At 46.8% G+C, this 12601-nt stretch overlaps 1 protein-coding gene across 1 annotated transcript in view; it reads right to left on the reverse strand.

Annotated features, from left to right (window-relative positions):
- Nucleotides 1-12165, reverse strand: part of LOC147239690 (rho-related GTP-binding protein RhoN-like) — a 29757-nt gene extending 17592 nt beyond the window's left edge. The window contains exons 1-2 of the mRNA XM_086194529.1: nucleotides 11830-12165; nucleotides 10671-10758 (exon numbers count right to left, since the gene is read on the reverse strand). Coding sequence (XP_086050655.1) covers nucleotides 10671-10758; nucleotides 11830-11946 — 205 coding nt within the window. The 5' untranslated portion in view covers nucleotides 11947-12165. The remainder of the gene's footprint in view (nucleotides 1-10670; nucleotides 10759-11829) is intronic.
- Between the last annotated feature and the right edge of the window lie 436 nt (nucleotides 12166-12601).

The raw sequence follows: 12601 nt of genomic DNA on the forward strand, positions 1-12601 counted from the left end.
GTTTCTGTTTATCTCTGATCTCTCTCATACACTTACTCACTGCCATCCTCACCCTGGCACATGTTTCATGAAAGAAAACAGTATTTGGAATAAAAATTATTCACCTCCCCCCCCCCCCCCCCAAAAAAAAAGACTCTAAAATGCTGTTCTTGTGAAACGGTGCCGTACGTACATCTGGGTAGAGATTTCAAGGAGTTAATGTGTCAGTGGAGTCGTGAAAGCCGCTCATGAGTGAATGAGCAATCTCCGTCTGGATGGATGGAGCAAGACAGACACAGCATGTCACCGACGATGTGTAAACAAACAGGATCGTGCGATTAAGAACATGTCCGGACATGTTTCTATCCAGGTCCCTCAAGACAGGAAAAGAAAATCAAGGTAACAGGTTTCAAAGAGTGTCTGATCAGGAAGCCGCCTGGAGGACAGAGCGCAAGACAGCAAACATCAATGCGTTCCAGCCCTGATCGCTCTGTCAGGGTGTGACGGTGCAGGTTGAGCCTGTTTTGGAGGTTTTTGACTCATACTTTACACTTTCACATGCTCAGCTGTGATGCTTGCATGTTGGAGAAATTTGTGTTTTTGTTGTTAAGAGTGACCCGCAGGCACGATACTTGCTTGCTGTCCTCGGCAAACCACAGAGGAAAATCAACAAAGAATCCCAGTCCCATTTTTTTTTTTTCCCCGGCAACAAATAGAAAAATGCTCTTGTTCTTTATTAAAGCAGAACAGACAGCTGAAAGCATCGCAAGCCGCAGCAAAACTTCAAACCATAATTTCAGAAGCAGTTATGCCTGCAGAATAAACAAGAGTTATATTGTTGAGGAGTCCTTAATTGTTTCAAAATTAGTTTCAGTTCACTCAGTCTGTGTCAACAAAACTAGCTTTGTGCTGCAACTTTTCTTATTGATGGTGAAAACATGTAAAGAGACCTAAACAAATCTATTCTGTCTGTGGATCTGCGCCCCAAGCCTACGATTGATGTGACTCTTTATAAACAAGTCACCAAAAATTCAAAATGCAAAAAAAAAAAGGAGGGTTTTTTTTAAAAGAGAGAAAAAAAAAAAGTTCTGCCGTTATAGGTTCCGGAAATGTCTCTCAAACACACACAAAATGTATTCACTGCTCTGTTAATGTGACAGCAACAAGATGAAGAAAATTCAAATAATATTTCTGGTCATGAAAATTTTGGTTCAGGTGCTTCATCAGTGCTTCAATGTAGCTGATTATTAAAGTAAATCAATAAATCTGTTCTCTCTCTCTCTCTCTCTCTCTCTCTCTCTCTCGCACGATAAAAGTCACTCTGGCTCGTCCAATTATAATCAATAATACTCTAAATAAGCTGCACATCATCCAAACGAGGTGGCTTCCCTAAATGTGTTCCAAATAGATCGATGCATTGGTCTCAATCCACAGCCAAAAGTAATCACAATAGATCAACTGGTGGGAATCCTTTAGAGAATTATGATATCCATCTTTTATTAAAAGCGTCACTATCAACCGGACGCGCTTGTCGACTCCCCGTGTCATTCATTTTTGTTGCAACGAGACAGCCAGTTTCAAGAGAGGAAATTAAAATTCACATCTGTAATTAAAAGGCTCAGTAAAAACCCCTGCCCAGAAATACACTAATATGCTCGTTCTAATGAAGCAACATGCTACATTTAGTAGTTTCTGGTACATCAGCGCTGCGAACAGTTTCACAAAGTGAAACCACATTGCTGTCGAAAAATTACGCCACAGTGTTGAATATTACATGCCAGTTATTGCACATTTCTCGCGCTAAACCACATAGATCCCATCGTATCTGCATTAGTTATGCACAGACAAACTCTCAAATTGCCTGCTGAGTTTTCTAAAAGCAATAAAAATGCCAAGCTATCCTGCAGAAATGTTTCCTCAAGCAAAAAATAACCCCAAACAAATGCTTCCATCAATGTGTCGTAAATAAAACCACCATCCATTTCCTCTTACGGTCAACATTTCCTCCGCTGGTGTGAATCTAACTTTGGTGCCTGACAAATCTAAACTCTCATCAAGTTAGAAGGTGACACCGGAGGAGGTGAGATTTGATGTCAGATTTAATATTAAAACATTATTGGCTTGGATTAGAACGGGAGAAAAAAAAAAGTCAGGCTTATTCCTAATAACTAGCAGATGATTAAGTGAAAAAATAAAGGTCACCGTACTCGAGTCTATATATCAGTCTGGTCTTTGACCTTTTCCACCTTGCGTTGGTGAGTCAGTTGATGACACACCTGAATAGATGTAGATGAACTTCTTCTGAGCTCAAATACGAGTCTACAGCTCAGTGAGTGCGAGAGGAAATCCACCGGTGAAATAATAATGATAAATTCAGTCGGTTCTCCTTTGTCATGGCACGTAACGACAGATTGGAGTGACCCAAATGCAGTGTTTGAAATGCCAGGATGTAATGAGGAAACGGTGAGGGGGCAGCACGGGGACTTTTGGAGGAAACGAGGAAAAAGATTGAGTGAGAAGTGAAGGTGGGACATGAAGACAGATTGGGGGACAGACAAAGAAAGTGCAAGGTAAGGTAATCAAGTTCAAGAGTGCTGAGAGGGCACAGTCCCAGTCTGGGGGTGGGGGGGAGGTCCTGACCTTCACATGTAGGAAACAGCAGAACCTGGGAGCCTGAGATGAAGCGAAAAGTGGAGGGAAGGGCCGACGCAGACAGTAATAGAGGGGCAAGTGTGAGTAAATAAACATTACAGCACTGTTGCACCATCAAAAAAAAACCCAAATTACAGTTCATGAAGCTTATTTGTTTGGCATTTTACGATGATTAAATCTAACAATCTTCCTTTCAAGAGGCCCATGACACGGCTTCTTGTAAACGAGAATTTCTTATGTAACGAGAATAAGAAAAACTTTTGGACAGTTTCCTAAAACTTGGAATTAACTTTTTTTTTTTGTTAAAAAAAAATTAATTCCAAGTTTTAGGAAACTGTCCAAAATTTTTCTTTCTTTCTTTTTTTTGGGGGGGTTTAGTTTAAGTTAAAAATCAGATTGTAACAATTCAGCAAATACCAAATGAAGCGTTGGTGCGCAGCAGCACTTTACAGCTCAGTTTCCGTACGTAGGGAGACAGGTGCCATCAAAACATTCATAATCTTTCGTAAAATTTGGAGTCGCATCACATCAATATCTGTCGAAATCATCACAAAACACAAATCAAATATTGGTACAATAGCAGTTTCTGAGCATTCCTCCTACGGCCATCGCTGTCTTCAACAAGCCGTCCTCACCCCTTCCTTGTATCCCAGCACAGCAGAAGTAATAGTCTGAAGTGACATCGATCTTAAACATTACAGTCCAAGAAAGGCAAAGATGAAAAGAACTGAAACTCACGCAGACATGAGAGAGGAATTAAGTTTGGCAGCAGGAGAGAAAAAGAGAAAGAAGACTTTGACCTACAACGTGGGGAGCCCGAAAAACAAGCGTGTACGGATGTAAAGGAGGGACGCAGGCATTTGAAGAAGCAGCGGGTGGTGCTGCGATATGAGGAATGAAGAAGACAGGGGGCAAACGTTTGGTCACACAGCAAGTGCCTGATTAATTAAATCCACAGTTTGTTTCTGCACAATGAGCGGGCGGCTCGGAGGCTCGTTCTGGCACCTCGCCTAATCCTCTCTCCTCCCCCTGAGACGGTGCGACGACGCTCAGCCTCCTCCTCCTCTTATCTGCCTCTCTCCTGCTCTTATCTTGTTCGCTGTTATCCACAGGAGCTCCAGCCTCATATCGTGTAATCTGTGATGAGTTTGCATCATTTGGCGCATACCTAAAAAAATCTGTTAAAGGCAATTAGTACTGCACGGGGAGTACAAATCTGACACCCTGAATTAAAATCATTTAATTATGTTAATATCTTGTTTGCCTAACATTTTATGCAGACTGCAGCCTGTTCTCAAAGCTTGATATTTTATTCCCAGCTGTGCCAGTTCAGTAACTCAATATTAAATTTTTTTAAATATGTATATAAATATATGTGTGTGTGTGTGTGTGTGTGTGTGTATAAACTTTCATACACACCCTCTTCAACAGACCCTTCATGGAAAAACCAGCAAGTGCTACATGTACCCTGCCCGGAGGGGCACCGGGGCCCCGCCCTGGAGCCAGGCCCAGGGTGGGGGCTCGAAGGCGAGCGCCTGGTGGCCGGGCCTTGGTCCGTGGGGCCCGGCCGGGCCCAGCCCGAAGAGGAGACACAGGCACGTCCTCCCTTGGACTCACCACTCATCGGGGGAACCGGAGGGGTCCGGTGCAATGTGGTTTGGGTGGCAGTTTCAGGCGGGTGCCTCGGCTGTCTGAACCACAGACATGGAAGCTGGCTTTTGGGACATGGAACGTTTCCTCTCTGGTGGGGAAGGAGCTGGAGCCGGTGGAAGAGGTTGAGCGTTACCGGCTAGATATAGTCGGCCTCACCTCGACACATAGCTCTGGGTCCGGAACCCGAGTCCTTGAGAGGGGTTGGACTTTCTCTTTTGCTGGAGTTGCTCCGGGTGAGAGGCGGAGGCCGGGGGTGGGCTTTTTGGTTGCCCCTCGACTCTCTGCCTGTACGTTGGGGTTTACCCCCGTGGACGAAAGGGTTGCTTCCCTGCGCCTTCGGGTCGGGGAACGGGTCCTGACTGTGGTCTGTGCATATGCGCCGAACACTAGTTCAGAGTACCCACCCTTTTTGGAGTCCTTGGGAAGGGTACTGGATGGTGCCCCGGCTGGGGACTCCATTGTCCTACTGGGAGACTTCAACGCTCACGTGGGCAATGACAGCATGACCTGGAGAGGTGTGATTGGGAGGAACGGCAGGCCCGACCTGAACCCGAGTGGTGTTCAGTTATTGGACTTCTGTGCAAGTCGCAGTTTGGCCATAACAAACACAATGTTCGAGCATAAGGATGCCCACCGGTGCACATGGCACCAGGACACCCTAGGTCGCAGGTCTATGATCGATTTTATAGTCGTATCATTTGACCTGCGACCGCATGTTCTGGACACTCGGGTGAAGAGAGGAGCTGAGCTGTCAACTGATCACCACCTGGTGGTGAGTTGGTTCAGATGGCAGGGGAAGATGCCGCGCAGACCTGGCAGGCCCAAACGAGTAGTGAGGGTTTGTTGGGAACGCCTGGCAGAAGAACCAGTCAGAACGATCTTTAACTCCCACCTCCACAGAGCTTTGATCACATCACGGGGGTAGTGGGGGACATTGAGTCCGAATGGGCCATGTTCCGCTCTGCCATTGTCGAGGTGGCTGCTGTGAGCTGTGGCCGCAAGGCTGCTGGGGCCAGCCGCGGGGGTAATCCTCGAACCCGCTGGTGGACACCAGAGGTGAGGGGAACCGTCAGGCTGAAGAAGGAGGCTTACAGGGCATGGCTGGCCTGTGGGTCTCCAGAGACAGCTGACTGGTACCGGCAGGCCAAACGGTGTGCAGCTGTGGTGGTCGCCAAAGCAAAAACTCGGGCGTGGGAAGAGTTCGGTGAGGCCATGGAGAACGACTATCGGTCGGCTCCAAAAAGGTTCTGGCAGACCGTCCGTCGCCTCAGGGGGGGAAGGCAGCAACTTGCCCACACTGTTTACAGTGGGGGTGGGAGGCTGCTGACGTCAACTGGGGAGATAATTGGGCGGTGGAAGGAATACTTTGAGGAACTCCTCAATCCCACCAGCACGTACTCCGTGGAGGAGACAGAGTCTGGGGAGTGCTTGGGGGGGGGGGGGGTCGTCCAATCTCCGGGGCAGAAGTCGCCGAGGCAGTTAAACAACTCCGCGGTGGCAGAGCCCCGGGGGTGGATGAGATCCGCCCTGGGTATCTCAAGGCTCTGGATGTAGTGGGGCTGTCTTGGCTGACACGTCTCTGCAACATTGCGTGGACAACGGGGGAAGTGCCTTTGGAGTGGCAGACCGGGGTGGTGGTCCCCGTCTTTAAGAAAGGGGACCAGAGGGTGTGTTCCAACTATCGGGGGATCACACTTCTCAGCCTCCCTGGTAAGGTCTATGCCAGGGTACTGGAGAGGAGGATCAGGGTGATAGTCGAACCTCAGATTGAGGAGGAGCAGTGTGGTTTTCGTCCTGGCCGTGGAACCATGGATCAGCTCTTCACCCTCGCTAGGGTGCTGGAGGGGGCATGGGAGTTTGCCCAACCAGTCCACATGTGCTTTGTGGACTTGGAGAAGGCTTACGACCGTGTTCCCAGGAGCATACTGTGGGGGGTACTCCGGGAGTACAGGGTGGATAGCCCTTTACAAAGGGCCATTCGGTCATTCTACCGGAGGAGTGAGAGTCTGGTCCGTGCGGCCGGTAGTAAGTCGGACTTGTTCCCAGTGAGGGTTGGACTCCGCCAAGGCTGCCCTTTGTCACTGGTTCTGTTCATAACTTTTATGGACAGAATTTCTAGGCGCAGCCGGGTGGTGGAGGGGGTTGAGTTTGGTGGCGGGAGGATGTCGTCTTTGCTGTTTGCGGATGACGTAGTCCTCTTAGCGCCATCGGGCCACGACCTCCAGCTCTTGCTGGGACAGTTTGCAGCCGAATGTGAAGCGGCTGGGATGAGAATCAGCACCTCCAAGTCTGAGGCCATGGTCCTCAGCCGGAAAAGGGTGGTTTGCCCACTCCGGGTCGGGGGGGAGGTCTTACCTCAGGAGGAGGAGTTTAAGTATCTCTGGGTCTTGTTCACGAGTGAGGGTAAGATGGAGCGGGAGATTGACAGGCGGATTGGGGCGGCATCCGCCGTCTTGCGGTTGCTAAACCAGTCTGTTGTGGTGAAGAGGGAGCTTAGCCAAAAGGCGAGGCTCTTGATTTACCGGTCAATCTACTTTCCAATCCTCACCTATGGTTATGAGCTTTGGGTAATGACCAAAAGAACAAGATCGCGAATACAAGCGGCCGAAATGAGTTTCCTCCGCAGGGTGGCTGGGCTCTCCCTTAGAGATAGGGTGAGAAGCTCAGTCATTCGGGAGGGACTCAGAGTAGAACCGCTGCTCCTCCATATCGAGAGGAGCCAGTTGAGGTGGTTCGGGCATCTGGTGAGGATGCCTCCTGGGCGCCTCCCTCTGGAGGTTTTCCAGGCATGTCCAACTGGGAGGAGGCCTCGAGGCCGACCCAGGACACGGTGGAGGGATTATATCTCTCGGCTGGCCTGGGAACGCCTCGGGATCCTCCCGGAAGAGCTGGTTGAAGTGGCTGGGGAGAGGGCAGTCTGGGCTTCCTTGCTGAGACTGCTGCCCCCGCGACCCGGACCCACCAGATGAAGCGGAGGACGACGAAGACGAAGACACACCCTCACTCCCACCAGTGTGATTCAACTGCTGTCATGCCCTCCCACAGATAAGGTGAAGCATTTGCCCATCTGTATCTTTCACATGCCTTTACATATGTACACACACACACACACACACACACACACACACACAGGTTCACTTTCACATTTGAAAGCAGAGATATGTACATTTAAAGATATGTCATTGCATAATGTGAATGAAAGACCAGAAGTTTAAAAACTCATGTGTATTACACGCTCTTTTATAGCAGCGTGTGCACACACACACACACACACACACACACACACACACACACACACACACACACACACACAAAAACATGCTTTTGTGCACATCAAGTGTCTGTGATCTCCATGTTCAGTCATTACAAAGAGGAAGGTTCTCGGGGGAATGCTGGTAATACGGATGTCTCCTGAGACGGACCAGAATAGCTCGCAGGGACAATATGAAGCAACACATTTCATCTCTGCAGCTTGAGGGGTGCTGGAAGTCGGCTCAGGTCAGACATGAATCACCTACAATGAACCGCTTCATTACAAGTAAAGGACTAGTTCTAGATTTTCACTCGCCAAGCAGGGCCTGCGTCCGTGCTTTAGAGGTGCTGCTGATGGGGCGTTTTGTTGTTTTTCTTCTTCTTCTTCTTCTTCTTCCTGTTACCGGTCTTTATTCGAAAGCTGCTTCACATTTAAAAGATACCGTTCATCTTTCTCATCTTACTTAACATTCAGTGGCAGAACAGCGAGAGCATCGAGAAGCCTCATTTATTTTCTTACGTGAGCTGTCAGCTCTCAGTGGCGAGCACGCGGCACGGCCGTTAGCGAGGGTGCTATAACTTTGTGTTCCCACCAAATATTAGTTCACAAGAACAGTTTAGAAAGATGAGGTTGATAGATGTAAATCAGCTGGTAACGTTTCTGACGAACCATGTACCATCTTGTCACACTGGTAAAGAGCTTGTGACACACCGAGCAACGTGATTCTGCTTTAGCCCGCAAAATTTCACACTCTACAGAAAACTTGTGACATAATCAGCGTTGATACTCAACACAACATGAACGAGTTTCATGCTCGTCGTCTTCCAAAGTCTGTGTTGATATTTAGAATACATCTGTATGCATTTTAGCTACAAGACCATCGAAGATGTAACACGTACTGTTGACAAGTTTGCAGACCTTGAATGGTTCGTTCATGTGTCTCACAATACATCAGGATAGGCACCTAATTCCAATATTCCTGATCCAATATCCAGACTCTTACCAGTCCCTTTCAGGAAATCGGGATTCTATCATTGCATAAAGTAACATAAAACGGTGAAACTTGAGGTAAAATTTTGAAAAACATTGCATTTTTTTTGTTGTTGTTGATGCGGAGGCCACATTTTCTAGAAGTCAGTGCTGCGATGCTAGGCGACACGTCATCGCCTCGATTGCCTGTGTTATTGTTTCTCAAAGCATCACTTATTTTTACAGCAGGGATCTTTTCCATAATTTAGAACTAAAATATGCTAAACAATCACAAAGAACAAAAACAACTCTGTGGAATCATGGGGTTCCATAATGTCAAGTGTTCCTGTGCTTAGAACCCATTCTAAAGTATTCTTTATTAAAAAATAATCCTGTTTTTCACTCAGTTGCACACTGAGAGAAATAGATTCTTGTTAAGTGCATTCATGGAGGAGGTTTTGTCCAACATTGCTGAGCATGCAAGCTCTTTTTCACAAACTCCTTCCAACTAATTCATGAACGCACACACACGCACACACACACGCACACACACACACATTGACACTTGGAATGTCAGCTTCACTCAACTTCTGTATGCCGGTAATATGACATCATAAAATGCTGAATGGCAAATGCTTCATGGGAAAAAGATGAATTGATTTTTGTGTATGAGTGTGTGTTGGAGTAAATTACTGTTTGTAATCCACCACGTAGCTCAGTGAAAGAAGGGTGTTTGTGTGTGTGTGTGTGTGTGTGTGTGTGTGTGTGTGTGTGTGGGTGGGAGAGAGAGAGAGAGAGAGAGAGAGAGAGAGAGAACAACCAGCAATTTCAGAGGCTCACACACACACACACACACACACACATGCACAGCAGCCTCACCCACTGAGAACCGACAAGCAAGGCCGGCCTCTGCAGCGGCAGCCCTTAATCCCCAGGTTGTCTAGCTGGTCTGTCCGTCTGCTGGGGTGGAGGTAAATGGAACGCTGAACTCCTAGTTTTAGGATGGTGTCATGTCAGTGGGAATGGGTTGGGGAAGTGGGGTGGGGGGGCGGGGGCGGAAATAAGAAGGAATTGTGCTCACATCAGGAGGCTGAAAGAACCCTGAGCACCACAAAGCTCTGATTCAATTCTAGAGAATAATAACTGACATCAACAGCACAGCCCACAGATTCAGAGTACAGTTTCCTGCCCCAAAGCTATTCCACTTAAATAGCTGGACCAACAACTCTGCAGTCAGTATTTGTTAACTCAAAGTAACACAAAGCAACACGATCAACTTGTTCTGACGCTGATGCATCGCAAGCTGAATGTGAATTGTGAGGTCAAATGACCAGAAATTTTAATTTTAACAAGTTATCGTGGTGAGTTTAGGGTTATTTTGTTGTTTTTTTAATAAATTTGATTTTTAAAAAAAAAAAAATTATTCACACACATGATATATGGGGGTGGTGTGTTCAATATTAAGTTCTGGAGTTCTGGGTCCTTAAAATTTTCGTGGGTTGGCAGCTGAGTGTTTGTTCCTGATGTCACATTATAACAAGCATTCTAATTTCTATGCAGCCAATTCTCTTGTGTTGACAGTGACTTGGAGCAGATAAGTGTTGAATGATGAGTTGTTTACTCTCTCAAAGAGCTGCTGTAACTTTGGAGTAGCTGTTTAAATCGAACTACAAGTGTCAAATGAACTCTAAAGGTGATGACAGAAGCGGAGCAGCATAAACACTTTATTAACACAGTTCTGCAACTCCATCTACAACCCATTCAAGTCATGTAGTAATATGTATATATATATATATATATATATATATATATATATATATATATATGTATATATATGGGTGGGTGTGTGTGTGTGTGTGTGTGTGCGTGGTGATTTTATTCTTTTTTTTAAACATCATCATCTCAGTATTCCCAACAGATTATCCAGAGATGCTCAAGCTGTGGTTGTGAGTGTTTTTGGCCCTCAGCCTGGATGCTGGTGAACACTCCAAGGAGTCATCTGTCTGCCAATCTGGAGAGCCTGTTTATGTGTCCACGGTTGAATGCAGCAAACACACACGCACACACACACACACACACACACACACACACACACACACACACACACACACACACACACACACACCTCTCATCACACCGGCATGATAATTGTACTCAATCTTACCTGACGTGTCCCACATGTTGAGCTCGATCCGTTGTTTGTCGATCTCGAAACTGGCGGTGTAATTCTCGAACACCGTGGGAACATAGTTCTGGAATGAGACACGTCAAGCTAAAATTAGATGAAGAGGAAATAGTTGTGTTTTTGTGTACAAATGATTGTTACATATTATCGAGATATTTTAGGGTGCCAAAAAAGAAATCATAATTAATTCGAGCAACTGAAGTGCAGATGATGGTGCATTGATGAACATCAAAGGCACAAGAGGGAGAGTGTCTGGAAAGTAAATGAGCCCAATTCCCAGCTTTGACCTATTTCCAAATTCAGCAGTTTAGGGCAGTGAGCTTTGATTTAGTTATCCTCATCAGTTCAAGAGTGTCTGACTTTTTTCTTTTTTTTTTTTTAAAGAAGTAAAGTTAAACACGTCCATTGCTTCTCATTTCGCTGATAGTACATTTGTGTGTCTATTTCCTACTCAGTGAATCTGATTCCTTGTTAAAATATCATCATTAATGCTGACAAAACCACAGGAACATCCTCGTATTCATCCAGGTGAAATCACCTTCAGTTGACAGATGTTGACATCATGCTATGGTCAAACCAGAGAGAAACAACAAATATATTTCAACTGGTCTAGAGATGAAGACCCTTCATTCCTGAGGCTGTAATCTTCAGGTTCTGTTGGGTTTCTTGGTGCATTTTAATGGTTATTCTGAAGGTTGATGCTGACACATCACCAGCCCCAAAAAATGACCTGGTGGTGGTGGTGGTGTGTGTGTGTGTGTGTGTGTGTGTGTGGGGGGGGGGGGGGGTGGTTGGTCTGTCCTGTTGCGCTGCATTCGTGTTAACGTGTCCGAGTGGCTTCACACGCGAGGCAGCTCCAGTAAACCCGGTGGACGCGCGCCACGCGCAAAGCGCACGCAAGCGACGACTTGATTTCATTAAGCGCGTGAGAAGTCTGCACGGTTACGAGCACGAAATTAAAGCCTTAAACTCGGTCGTGTGTGTGTGTGTTTTTTTTTTTTCACAGTAAAGTTCCAGCAACAAACATTTAGGAGCCAGTAACCAGACAGATCCGATGTTTACCGTCGGGCCGTTCGGTTGGGGGACTTTACGCACTCGTGCTACAGTCGTCGTACCCGCGCGTTTGGCTTCATCTTACCTCTGGGAACGAGTCTTTGGCAAAAACGTGAAGGAGAGCCGTTTTTCCACACTGCGTATCCCCCACCACGACAATCTTACAGCGCAGTAATCCTTTGCTCTCCATCGCGTCCGTCATGATCGCTGAGTGGCTCTGCGTCGCGCTGCCTTCTTCTCATTTAGCTCCCAGCGAGTTCAGGGTCGAAGAGCAGCTCCGGAGGTTCCCAGGGTTCGCGGTGGAGGAGAGTCAAACACACAAGCAAACACACACAAACTTCAGCTCCACAGTCTGGTGTGGTTCGGGCTGCATGCTCTGCGCAATGCTGCTGCGCTCTTCTGCTCCACCTGCGAAGCGGCACATTGACGCCACCCGTCAAGAGGCTGTCACTGTGGAAGTTTCCGGTTTTGGGGGGGGGGGCGGGTTGAAAGTGTTGAAAGCGCGCGTGGATGAACGAACCTCCGTCTGATGATGGGAAGAAAGCAGCTGCACTCAGATGATCGGAGACGTCACGGTTTTACATATTTAAAAAGTATTAAATGGTAGATCCTGATAAGCTTTTAACTTCTTTCTCTATTTTTTTTATTGTAAATTGTAGTAGCTGCACTTTTAATACAGCGCTGCCGTCTTAACTAATTTATTTTGAAGGCAGGGTGTCTACACTTCCGGTGTGTTGTGGCTAGTTTGGAACAGCTGCTTGTTGCAAGCCCATTTCTCTCCATTGAGTTTCCCGTTACGGAGCATTTACGTGTGATATAACAACTAAGCTGATAGAACACAACAGCACGACAACAAT

Source organism: Aulostomus chinensis, chromosome 23 (assembly GCF_037954235.1).
Source record: "Aulostomus chinensis isolate RoL2024-O1b breed Wild chromosome 23, RoL_Achi_v1.0, whole genome shotgun sequence".
NCBI classification, from domain to species: domain Eukaryota; kingdom Metazoa; phylum Chordata; class Actinopteri; order Syngnathiformes; family Aulostomidae; genus Aulostomus; species Aulostomus chinensis.